Here is an 11,671-nt window from a genome sequence, read left to right as displayed (position 1 = left end):
TTCAGAAAGCCCATTGGACACAAATGGGAAAGAGGCATGCCAGGAGGTGTCACCCTAATTGTTAGAGAATGGTCGACAGGCCACTCCTCAAAGATTATTTTTAAATTAGACACCCCATGTAATGCTTTCATAACTTACCCGAATCTCACTAGACCACCTGCCTGCCGGGTGCTTTTTTTTAACGGTTTACAAGACACTATTTTAAACACTGAAGGAAAGAGCCAACAGTCGGCGAGGCCAAGGAAAGCGTTGGGGATTTTTTATATTTACTTTTGTATTCACTTTAGATAGTAATGTAATCAGTTTAGGGGAACAATCAATAAATACAAAGTGGAAGGAAAAACAACGTGCTGATGCTGGGAACCAAACAACCTCTGAATATCGCGTTCGGTGCTGTCGCCGACTGAGCTACATCGGCGGCTGTCAAACCTGCTACTTTCTTGGGATATTGGTGTTACCTGTAAACGAACCTTGAGAGAGTTCACCATTATTATAACAGTCCCTCGCTTCCAATTCATTTATCTGCATGATATTTTAAACACTGTGAGATATACGTCAGTGCTGTCTATACATGTGGAGTAGACAGCAAAGCGGACATTATTTACTTGATAGAGAGTAGTGTTTAAGCAATTATTTACATAAAATACTAATGCACTTTCTATTTTCCGTTTTAGCAACCAGCCTCATATAAGGAAAATGAAGCCTTCAACCGAAAAGCTAAGCCCATGTTTTAAATTTTCATTATCGTCTATATAGTTCGAAATATTTAACGTAAATTATGCGCATGTTTTCTCGTAAAACTGCCTTCCCGCCATGCGAATTATTAAAACTGCCTCTCTGTGCATGTCATTGTCGCGGAGGTAGCGCCCGCTGGTTTGGCGCTATAGAATAGAGGAGACGTCAATTTAGGCACGCGCATTGCGGGAAGTCAAACTTTAGTATCTGAAAATACGTATTTTCAATATATATATAGTTACTCAATTTTATATCAGGGCCATTTGTTTAACCAACACCAGCTACACCAATGTAGGAAATCTCCTATACCTACAACGAATTTTTGCTGTACTTATGTCGCTGGTGTAGGGTTAAAAAAAAAATGGCCCTATCATTTATTGCTTAAAACTCAGCTCTAACTCGTACATAATGTCCACCTTGCTGTACAACCAACCTACACAGACCGCACTGGCGGATATCGCACAAATTTTAAAATACCGACCTGTGAACAGTTGAAAAGCACCTTGTAGATCTATTTCAATTTCAGATCGCGAGAATTTGACCGGACCAGAAACAAAGCGCATCGCTCGGGTAGAGATCCCTTCCCCCATATTTCCAATTGGAATGCGTTCGTTCCCACGGGAGCAACGTCCAGTGAACGTAAACCAATCAGCGCACAGAACGAGCTGTCGTGGCCCAAATCCTGCAATGGCCACTACCTCCTTCGGCCGACTTCGGACCAGAGCCGGGCAAGAATCATCTAAGCCGTCGTTGTGCCTGAGTTCTGATTGCACCGCTACACCGTGACGTCACAATCCATATGGTTTACCGCAGGAATTTCAAACAATGCATTGAAACTGTACTACTGATAAAACCAGGTTAAACCCCGTATTGGTTTAGTTGGAAAGCAATAATTCACGCCACAAAACACAACAAAGAATGTTATGGCTCTCACATGCAGAATTGGGAAGAAAACAAAGGTCCTAGTGGAGGGATGGGAAGCTGAAGGTTAAAAAGCTGTGCCAACGATAAAAAATGAGAATTTACTGTATTCATAAAACAGATTTCCAACGTTCACAGTGTTTCTTCCGGAAGTCTTGCGTCTCGTTGAACTGCCCATTGGCCATGAATACCATAACGGGGGAGCTCCTGGTGTACTTTGGCCACTTTTGCCCACTTGGGAGCTCTGGAACACTGAAAAAAAAAAAAAAATACGTGTGCGTTTATGATGACTTGATTTAGAATACGTGCTCTGCCAAAATCAGTTTCCAATATTTTTTTGTACAAGACATACGCTGTGAGGACCCTCCTCTTGCGCTCAAGAACCCAAAATCCTCTCTGCGGTAATTTTAAACACCGGATAACGATGGGGAGGCGTGTTAACGACGTCCCCCACCAACTGTAGCAAGTATACAATCAGCAATTTATACCATAACAGCAACTTAGATTATATTAAAACAACAAGAACAGTAGTTATGCAACACCGGAATCGCAATAGAGCCATACTATGTCGTTTTATTCTTCCTCATTATGGCTCCACCGTCATTTATCTGGGCGTTTATGTGTTATTTATTCCAAACGTAAATAACTTCCTTTACCCAAGACTGGATGGTCTAAGGGCAGCAGGTCTACGTCTTCACCCAAGTCCCTGGCACGGCTCTTGTCTCACTTCAGTTGTGCTTTCAGCGAAATTTATTTATTTATTTATGTATTTATTTATTGTTAATTTTTCATTCTGGTACAACAAAATTATTTCTGTAAATATAAAACGGCTTGCGAATGACAGCTAATGGACGAAATTAACTTATGGGGCAGCGTACTTTTTATGGTATTTTGCAAGCCGCCTGCTTCACCGGAACAATTTTCTACACGCACACGCAAAAATAAGCGACGTTTTAAACAGTCCAGACATACTCGGTACAGCCAGTAAGTTAAGGAATCATGGTCGAATGATAAGATCGGATGCCTCCTTCTAGATGTGTCTGCCGCCCAGAAAACTATGTGTACCCATTTCAAATATACCCTTGCAGGGAAGAAGCACTATCCTGATCAAGCAACTAAGCTGTGGCCGTGTCAAGCTGCTCTTCGCCCTTCTCTGAAATACTATCACTCAGCTCCAGAAACTTCTAATTATAGCATTTCTCCTCTGCGTGCTCTCGCATGAAAAAGTGAAGAACTTTATACCAGGTGTGGGCGCAAAAACCTTGAAGATCTATCCTCGAGCAATTATCTGAGTGATATATGTAGCACACCCGAACTTTCATTGACGGTTCAAGTATTTTCCTGTAATTTTTTTATTGTCACGTAGCCATTTGGGCTCGTACCCAGTAGGGTTTAATGGCAACCGAACGGTAGCGGAGAGCACGCCTAGAGAACAGAGAGTGGGTCGGCACAGAACTTGAGCTCCTTGGCGTCAATACACGACATTCTAGTAGAGCCGCTACCCATAGGCTGCTTTTGCCCATGCGATAACATGCCATAAACAAGCCGTGTCCTTCTTTACCGATTGCAGTGGAAGGCGTCATCTATGATAGCTAAACTATACAGAATTCAGGAAGCAGTTTCCTATATCCTTTGCCGAAACGCAGTCAGGTGGGTTATATTCAACGACTCCAAAACATCTCTGCAAATCATCTCCAACCTGCTGAAGAAAACTATTATTAGCGAGCTTTCCTTAATATTTGGTATTTAGTCATTTGGCTATTACGACAGGCCGCTGCATAATGTTCTAGCGCTCACAGTGACATTGTGGCCACTGAAAAGGGAGATCGAGTAGCTCGTAATATCCAGCAACATTGGAGGTACATTTGCACTTTGTTCACGCAATGTAGTGCTCCCAATCTTACTAAAAGACTTGTTTTCAATCAAAACTAACGCCTCTGAATTTTGCCAGCTCATCACTACCAATTTCTTTACTCTTTCTATCCACTTATAAGATGAGGATTTCCTTCTAGACCTCCTCATCATCAGGAAGCTCTTTATCACCGACTTGACCTGAACTCTGCTTTCACAAACGGGTCCCGATAACGTTTTGGTGAAACGACAGTACCTACTGGGGCAGCTGCGGTTCGATCAAAACTTAGGGACACATCATGCTTGATTGTTCTGCGTACGCTGACGACCATGCATATTATGAACATTGGATGAAGAAGCGTTCCCATGTACCTTTTAATAATGGATCGTGCTCTATACACCTAGCCTTATTTTTACGTCCAAAAACGACTCGAGCTATGAGAGAGGCAAAAACAGTTTACTTGGTTACTTCAATGACATTGAACATTTGGGAAAGCTGTAATTTCGCTTTGCATGTTTGCCTCAGGCACTTATCACGCTGTGAAATTTGCCTGCTCACATTCCGCAATGTGCATTTCATCGTTCATAATTGCAAAAATACTTGATGGTGCATCTTTTTGCGCATTTAAAGGCCGCATATTACTCCCTCCTTATTTATTTTATTGTCCTCACCTTTTCCTTTTCGTCCTTCTCTTTCTGCTACTCGTTTTCCTACGCGTGTATCATGGCTGTGCGAGCTCAACACCGACTAAGTTCTCTTTTTTATTAAAGCGATTTTCTGCTTACTTTCTGAACTACCGGGAATGCCAGAGGCAGCACATTTGAGTCGCTGCAGTTTCAAGCGATTAGACAGGATCATCAGCCGAGCATAGATAACAACAGGCAATGCTATATTGTTTTGAACTTCAAAAACAACGGGAACCAGTGGGAGCGGCTATCTAAAACTTCAAAGCTCGATTAATATGATGCCATCAGGGATATCACAGACTGAATCTTGTTATTCACTCAAAGTGGATTAAATGTGCCTTAAATTAGTACGCGAGTAATAAGCTTCATAACACACTGAAGCGGCTGCACCTAGTAGTGTATAATGTTTGTCTGAAAAAAAATGAGGGCAATTAGATAAGCTCTGCTGTAAGGTAAAACGCGACAGCATTGAAGGCTCATTTCGGCAGTATCCCTTTCAATATGCCACTACATCATTCACTACTCCCCTTGTATGCCCATATTATCTCACGCGCAATATTTATCACACAGTCCTAAGACCGTATGATGGATATAAAGCCTCGCTTTAATTAACCACTACAACATGAATGCATGGCGTTGGAGTAGAACGTTGACGCTAAATTCAAGGACTCCAGAGGGCTAGTTTCGTATATTCATTCTCCGAATTCAATGCGGGGCCGCTTTGGCAACGTCTACGTAAATTACATGTCATGTTAAATGACAGTGAAATAATGTTACGTGTCTTGTAACAATATTTCCCTCACTTTGCATTGTTTTACTTTTGTGAAAAAGCAGTGAAGGATTACGCAAAGCGGAGACGAATCCACTAGTATTAAGGTTTTGCCGACTATAAAGCGAAAAAACATATCCTAAAAGAGGAAAAAGCTGAATTAAAATAAAAAAGCCAATTATATGCAACATTAGGGATGCACAAAACTGAACAAAAAGGAAGCAAGACGTAATAACGTAGTTCTTGTCGCGAAGATGGTCGATGAAGTGAAAGAGAGAAAAAAAAAAAACAGAACTCATGGTAAGCCGGGAGAAGCAAAGTAGTGCCCCCTGAGATTTATAGAAAAAATAAAAAACAGCAAATAGAAAGAAGCAATGAGCGGAAGGATACGGCAAGTAAAGTTGTCATCCTCATCATCAGCCTGATTATACCCACTGCAGGGCGAAGGCCTCTCCCATATTTCTCCACTTAACCCGCGGTTCTGTGCTAGCTGCATCCACTTGACCTCTGCGAACTTCTTAACCTCATCCGCCCACCTAACTTTCTGCCGCCCCCTGCTACGCTTTCCTTCCCTTGGAATCCAGTTTGTTACCCTCAGCGACCATCGGTTATCCTCACTTCGCACTACATGTCCTGCCCATGTCCATTTCTTCTTAATTTGCACTAGAATGTCGATAACTTTAGTTATTTCTCTGACCCACTCTGCACGCTTTCTATCTCTTAATGTTACCACTACCATTTTTCGTTCCATAGCCCTCTAGCTCTAGCTGCCTCCAAGTTATGTGGAGGCAGCTAGAGCTAGCGAGGTAGGTGAAAATAAAAAAGAGGCAAAAATGAAACATAGTGACATTCAGCGAAGACACGTAGAGCCGCTACCTCGAAGAGAAGCAACACTACTGTGGTAGCTGTGAATGTAGAAATAAAAGTAACAAATAAATGGGAGGAGGACGAGAAGGAAGCAGGGGAAAGTTACCGGAAAAAAGAACGTGCTTAAGAAACCTGTACGGAAGGAAAAGGGATAGAGAGATGCAGGGGTGTGGCAATGAGCTAGCGTTTATAAAGGGAAGGATGAATTGAATAGAACCCAAAAACGCAAAAGATACGGTCTCAAAAGGAACATACGTAGGTAGAAAAATATATATAAAAAGAGCGGACTGGCAGATTAGCAAAACCAAAAGGGCTTTCGCGCAGAAAACATTTGCTCGAATAATGAGAACTGATAATAAAGAGATCCTGCGAATAACGCAGAGCTGAATGTGAGATTATAACTGAAAACAGGCGAGAAAAAGACTAAAAAGAGGCATGTTTAAAAGGAGGAAAAACATAACGAGAAGAGGTATAGTGGGGTAAAGGGATTAGTAAAACCTTTAAAAAGCAATAAAGCTACGCAAAGTGTAAAGGATAGAAATGCGGACATTTCGTAAACACGCCCAGCCTCAGTTCGTTCTTAAAAACTATGCGCACTGAAGAAAAAGAGATAAAATGTAAAATACATAACTGATTCAAATAACTCCCTAAAAAGAGGCATATGAGCAATGTGAAGCAAGTATACTTCTGACGGGAGAAACAATAATCCTGCTGCACGGAAACACGCGCAAATGACTACAAAGCCACAAAAAAAAGTTTAAATTGTGCAAACAAAACAAAGGGGAGAAAATTACACGGATCAGTGCAAGAAAATGTGAAACACCGAAGTACAATTAAGGAAACTCAAAAAGATGCAATTCGACTATGTGTCGTGAATGTGCAGAGCGCCAACGAGTTATCATTTGGAAAATGGGCTAAAGGATAACAGCGAGCGTTGTGCACAATCACGCCCATTGTACCGGCATTGCTGGATTCTATGAGCACATGCTTTGACGAGACAGCTTACTGCTAACAGGAGTTGTGCAATGAATCTACTGAAAATCAAGTCCCAGCAGGGTCCGCGGTTAATAAGAACTCTAGGCTGTCCACGGCGAACCGCCAAGTAAGTGTAAAAGAGCATGCAAAAAGCATAGTACTCGACCAAGAAGCCAAGAGAAAATTAGGAGGACTGCACGACTCTCCGGAAAGATCCATTTCTTCCACAGTCAAGCTCAAGAACCGCCATGTATTCCCGGCTGGTGATGTTAATAAGCATAGATGTATTGCTGGCAGCTGCTCAGTGTGCACACCTCGTCGTGTTGGTTATCACAAAAAGCTCCTGGTTTATCCATGCAACAAAACATAAAGTGACAAATCCACAAAAGGTAGCAAGACAATGTGAATAGCCCAAGTAAGAAAATGAAGGGAAAAAAATAAAATAGAATATACCTATGTATATAAACAGGATATTGGAAAATAGAACATATAGCTGTAAATAAAGCCAGAAAAAAAAAATAACAGTGGCTAGAGGTACAAAATAATACGGGACATTGCAAAACAAATGCGCTCTCTCGAAATCTCGAAATCTGCGGCCACTTATCTACTGAGAGAATGTGAGGAAATGAAAATTGTGCAAGTAAATTCAGGAACTGTGCTATCTATGTGTTGCAGCATTTGTGTCGAACAGCATATAGCAGCCACCTTTTTCAGAGGTTAGACAAAGCCGTCCACTTAGTGGCTGGCTATATGATTGGCCTACTACCTTCTGCCTGGGCATTTCTCGTGATTTTTCGCACACATTGTCAATGCCGACAAAGTAAGCGTTCGGTTTTCAGGAGGATGATGTGTTTAGCGGCAATGATTTGTACGAATGTCCGACTTGAGCAAGGAAGCTGGTGATGGCCGGCTTTCTTTTTCCAGAGCGAGATTTTAGCAGGCATATAGAAACCAATGCAAAGGTCTAAGTACCACTGGACATGTTTCGTGTGACAACAGCTCGCAAGACGTGCGCGTACTCATCTCGGATAAAACTTACTTCTGTTTTTAAACCATATATGCAATCCGCACAATGAGCAAGCAGCCAACATCAGATGACATGGACAATAGTTTCTCTATCATTACCTCGTCTTTTTCACTGTGCAATCGTCAAGTTTCGCACATTCATAGGCAGAATGCCTAGAAACGTAGGAATCAGAAGTTAAACATGATCATTGGCACACACCCGATTTCTGCGAAGGTGGCTAGGATCCGCACAAAGGCCTCACTCATGCGGCCGTCAGCTGAGTCTGGCTGCTTGGCGTACGCGTGGCCGAAAGCAAATGCCAAGTCGGAGGTATGAGGCGTGCCAATCCAGTTGGGGAACGGTGCCGTCGATGATTTGTGGCCGAACACGTAAGCGAAGACGTTGCTGCCGCTTTTGCTATGCTTCTCCGCCAAAAGCCGCAAAGGGCAGTTGAACATCCGGTCCGAAAGGTAGTCAATGTACTGACGTCTGAGAGCGTCCCCGTCGTCCTTGGGAGCATCAGCTTGATACTCACTGATTATGTCCGGTGTGTCCATCTTCACCCATGGCCACACGGCGGTCTTGAGAGTATCAGCGAGCCCTGGTGATGCTCGGAGGTGTTCTGTCAGGAGCTCATCATTTGCTGAAGCTAACAACGAGAGAGCAGCCTCGTCCGACGTGACACCCGCTAGGATATCGACTGATCCGAAAAAACCTTGTTTGAGGGCGGCTAGAGGCATCCTTGGCAAGAATGTGTCATGGTAAGTGGGGAGGAATGCGGTGACCTTTGGCGCTAGGCTTTCGGCGGCAGCCCTAACGAGCTCTTCGGCGGGCATGCGCCTGAAGCACTCAACAATTTCTCCTGCATTGGATGAGACGTCTACGGTTCCTCCTTTAGAGCAGCCGACCATGTCGGCTACTTTGTTGGCCTTAATCATGCTTTCATGGATCATGTCCCACATGTCCACATTCGATATGCTGCCGCTCATGAGGACCACTCTCGTGAAGAGGCCCTCGCTCAATGGAGACAGGACGTGAGCGTGCGCACTCGCCGCGCCCGCACTTTCGCCGAACAGTGTGACCAGATGCGGGTCACCTCCAAAGGACTCAATGTTGCGTTGTACCCACTGAAGGGCCATGACCTGATCCAGGAGACCGGCGTTTCCAGGAGCCTCAGGTGAGTCGGCGTTCATAAACCCGAGGATGCCAAGGCGGTAGTTGATCGAAACAACTAGGACATCCGTCATTGCTGCTATTGTGGCACCACTGTAGTTCGCCTGAGTGCCGCTCCCGTAATTGAATCCTCCTCCGTGTATCCAGACAAGTACTGGTCGTGTGGAGCTGAAAATTGAGGCGCGCTCAGAAACCCATAAGTTGAGACGTAGGCAATCCTCCGTGTAGGTGACACCGTGCATCCCAAGTCCGGCTCGTTCTACCTGCAAGGTTACAAACGATTTCAACGTTAGTATAAGCTTACATGCTCCTCTATATTTATAAAAAGTTGCTTCAACCCGGGTATGCAGACGAAACTTTTGTTATGCTTGGTTATGCTGTGTTAATAAGTCATGTTGCACACATACAGACAACCACGTGTTTTGCAACGTTTAATGCCCATCCCCGAGGACTCGCTTCAGCTATAGCCAGAATTTAAGAGGTAGCAGGGAGTTTGCATGTTATCGTGTATTACGTTATGAATCAAAACTATCACATGCTGCCTGGCGTCTACGATAGCACAGTCGAAGCACTTATTCTGGGTCGTAGCATCTCCCTGGCTGTCTGCGAGGGTCAAGCAAATGCTTCCTGCTTTTGTTTGGGCGAGCGGTGAAGTAACACGTTGTTCTGTGTAGATACGGGGCCTTAAAGCGCCGCTGGCACCGCACTTCGCAGCTATGGTGGCAGGTCACGTGGTATGTCACGTGCTTCACACGCCTCACCCCTCCACTTTAAGGTCAAATGTACCAGGTCGGTGACGTTGTTTCGACGAGGCTAGTAAAGCTCCGTTTTAAAAACAAGCGTGATGTAGCCGTGTGTTGGCAGCGCCTAATAAAATAGAAAACACTTACCATACTTATGGGCACGATAGGAGTAAGATCCCGCCCTTGTGCTGCTAGATGAGCGTTGCTTGCCACTGTCTTAGACCTCGCGGATATCGCCGCACTTCCACGGGTGAACTGTCGAAATGGGAGGAAGCACAAAGGCAGATGTACCTCAAGTCGACAGGTAAAAAACCTATGCAGCCTATAAAACCCATCAATTTACTATCACAAGAAATTTCACAATTATTACAGGTGCGCGCATGATTGCCGATTGGATGACCATCGTCGCGGAATTTTTTATTCAAAAGTATTGTGCCCTGACACCAAATCTTTCACGTAAAAGCTAATCGATCATTTGCCGTGAGGGTAATATCTTCAGTCATATCTCGTACTTAAAACAGCCAGTTGTGTTTGATATCATTTTTATGCACTGCCTTCTACACCATGTTTATTCATTTTCACACGTGGGCTCTCTCCTCCGTCTTCTCGCATTCCACTTCCATTTTTTTCCTTTGGACAAGTATTATTTCGTTGTTTTATGGTGTTCTTGTTTGTGTTTGTACAAAAACCTCTTGATGATCCCTTCTTATGCAATTCCTTCGGGCGTTTAAGGGAATAATTATTTGAATCAAAATCAGATGCAAAATGAAAGTTTTTCACTACGAACAAAAACATCCTTCCCATCAACAGTGTCTTGTAGCGATGCACTGGAAGCACAGCTCCAAGCAAAAGATGTCAAGGGCGCTTCACGCGCTGCCCAACTTTGAACGCTGGTTAGTTTTTTATTGCCGAGCCGTCGCGAGCCGAGGAAGAGGAGGAGGAGGTGAAGAAGAAGAAGAAGAAGAAGAAGAAGAAGAAGAAGAAGAAGAAGAAGAAGAAGAAAAAGAAGAAGAAGAAGAAGAACAAGAAGGCTTGTAACACACGCTCTCGCGTCATACTCTCATCTCGCGTCAGAAACGAAGGTGTAAGTAAATCTCGAATTTACCCCCCTCCCCTGACCTTTTTCATAGACTGACAATAACTGTATCCTTCATTCGAGTTTTTTTCCTAAAAAGAGATTGCAACCATTCCCCGCAATCTAAACTACGGTATTTGATCCTCCAAAAAATGTTCTTTGAACTAGCTTCAGTATCCATCTGGTTGTTTCTTTTAGCTTTATCATTTCTCTAATTGGTTATGAAGACGCAGAAGCTACCAGCTACAAACCTCACAGGACATAGCTTGGATAGCTGTCTTAAGCGCCTACCTGAGGGCAAGCTGTGGCTGCTGCAGAGACCGTGGCATCCAACGTGCCCGTCCAGGGATTTTTGGGCCGCGGTGGCCTGAAGCGGAGCTCGCCAATGGGCGGTTCGGCAAACGGAATGCCCTGGTACTGCTCGACACGCTTTCCAAACACCTTCAGGACAGTACCCCGTACTCGTCCAGCCTTGGTCTCCATTTCAACGTGCAAGTTGCTGGCCATGGACACTCTCAAGATGACTAGCAGAACTCCAACTCTCGCCATGGCTTGGTCTGAAAGAGTTGAGACCTTGATAACCGTGGCTAACACTTTCCTCTACCGTTTCAAACCAGCCAGGCTAAGCAGACCGCAATTGGGAGGAAATCTTGGTGGTGCTCACGGTTAGCTCCAGTCAGCATCCTGGAAACATGAGAGGGTATGAGAAAACAAAAAGCATTGTATACTAATAGCGTAAAAATATATTTTAACATCCACGTCTTTTAGTTAAAGGTCGGTTCATGGTTTGAGCTGAAATGTTTGTAAGCGCCATTCCCAGCTGAAACGCTCATTCACAAAAAAAGCGGAAAAACACCAACAGTCACAAA

At 43.9% G+C, this 11,671-nt stretch overlaps 1 protein-coding gene across 1 annotated transcript; it reads right to left on the bottom strand.

The window, feature by feature from the left end:
• Positions 1 to 1,766: 1,766 nt before the first annotated feature.
• LOC146174222 (acetylcholinesterase-like) lies at positions 1,767 to 11,410 on the bottom strand. The gene is made up of 3 exons (XM_084585357.1): positions 11,094 to 11,410; positions 8,031 to 9,247; positions 1,767 to 1,908 (listed from the first exon to the last, which is right to left on the bottom strand). Exons 1-3 carry the CDS (start codon positions 11,349 to 11,351, stop codon positions 1,767 to 1,769), a joined length of 1,617 nt encoding a protein of 538 aa, XP_084441483.1. The 5' UTR covers positions 11,352 to 11,410.
• Positions 11,411 to 11,671: the final 261 nt, after the last annotated feature.

The sequence above is a fragment of the Amblyomma maculatum genome, chromosome 11 (assembly GCF_055883805.1).
Source record: "Amblyomma maculatum isolate TAMU_Amacu chromosome 11, ASM5588380v1, whole genome shotgun sequence".
Lineage (NCBI taxonomy): Eukaryota > Metazoa > Arthropoda > Arachnida > Ixodida > Ixodidae > Amblyomma > Amblyomma maculatum.
The sequence above is the reverse complement of the archived record's forward strand: the minus strand, read 5'-3'. Positions and strand labels throughout refer to the sequence as shown.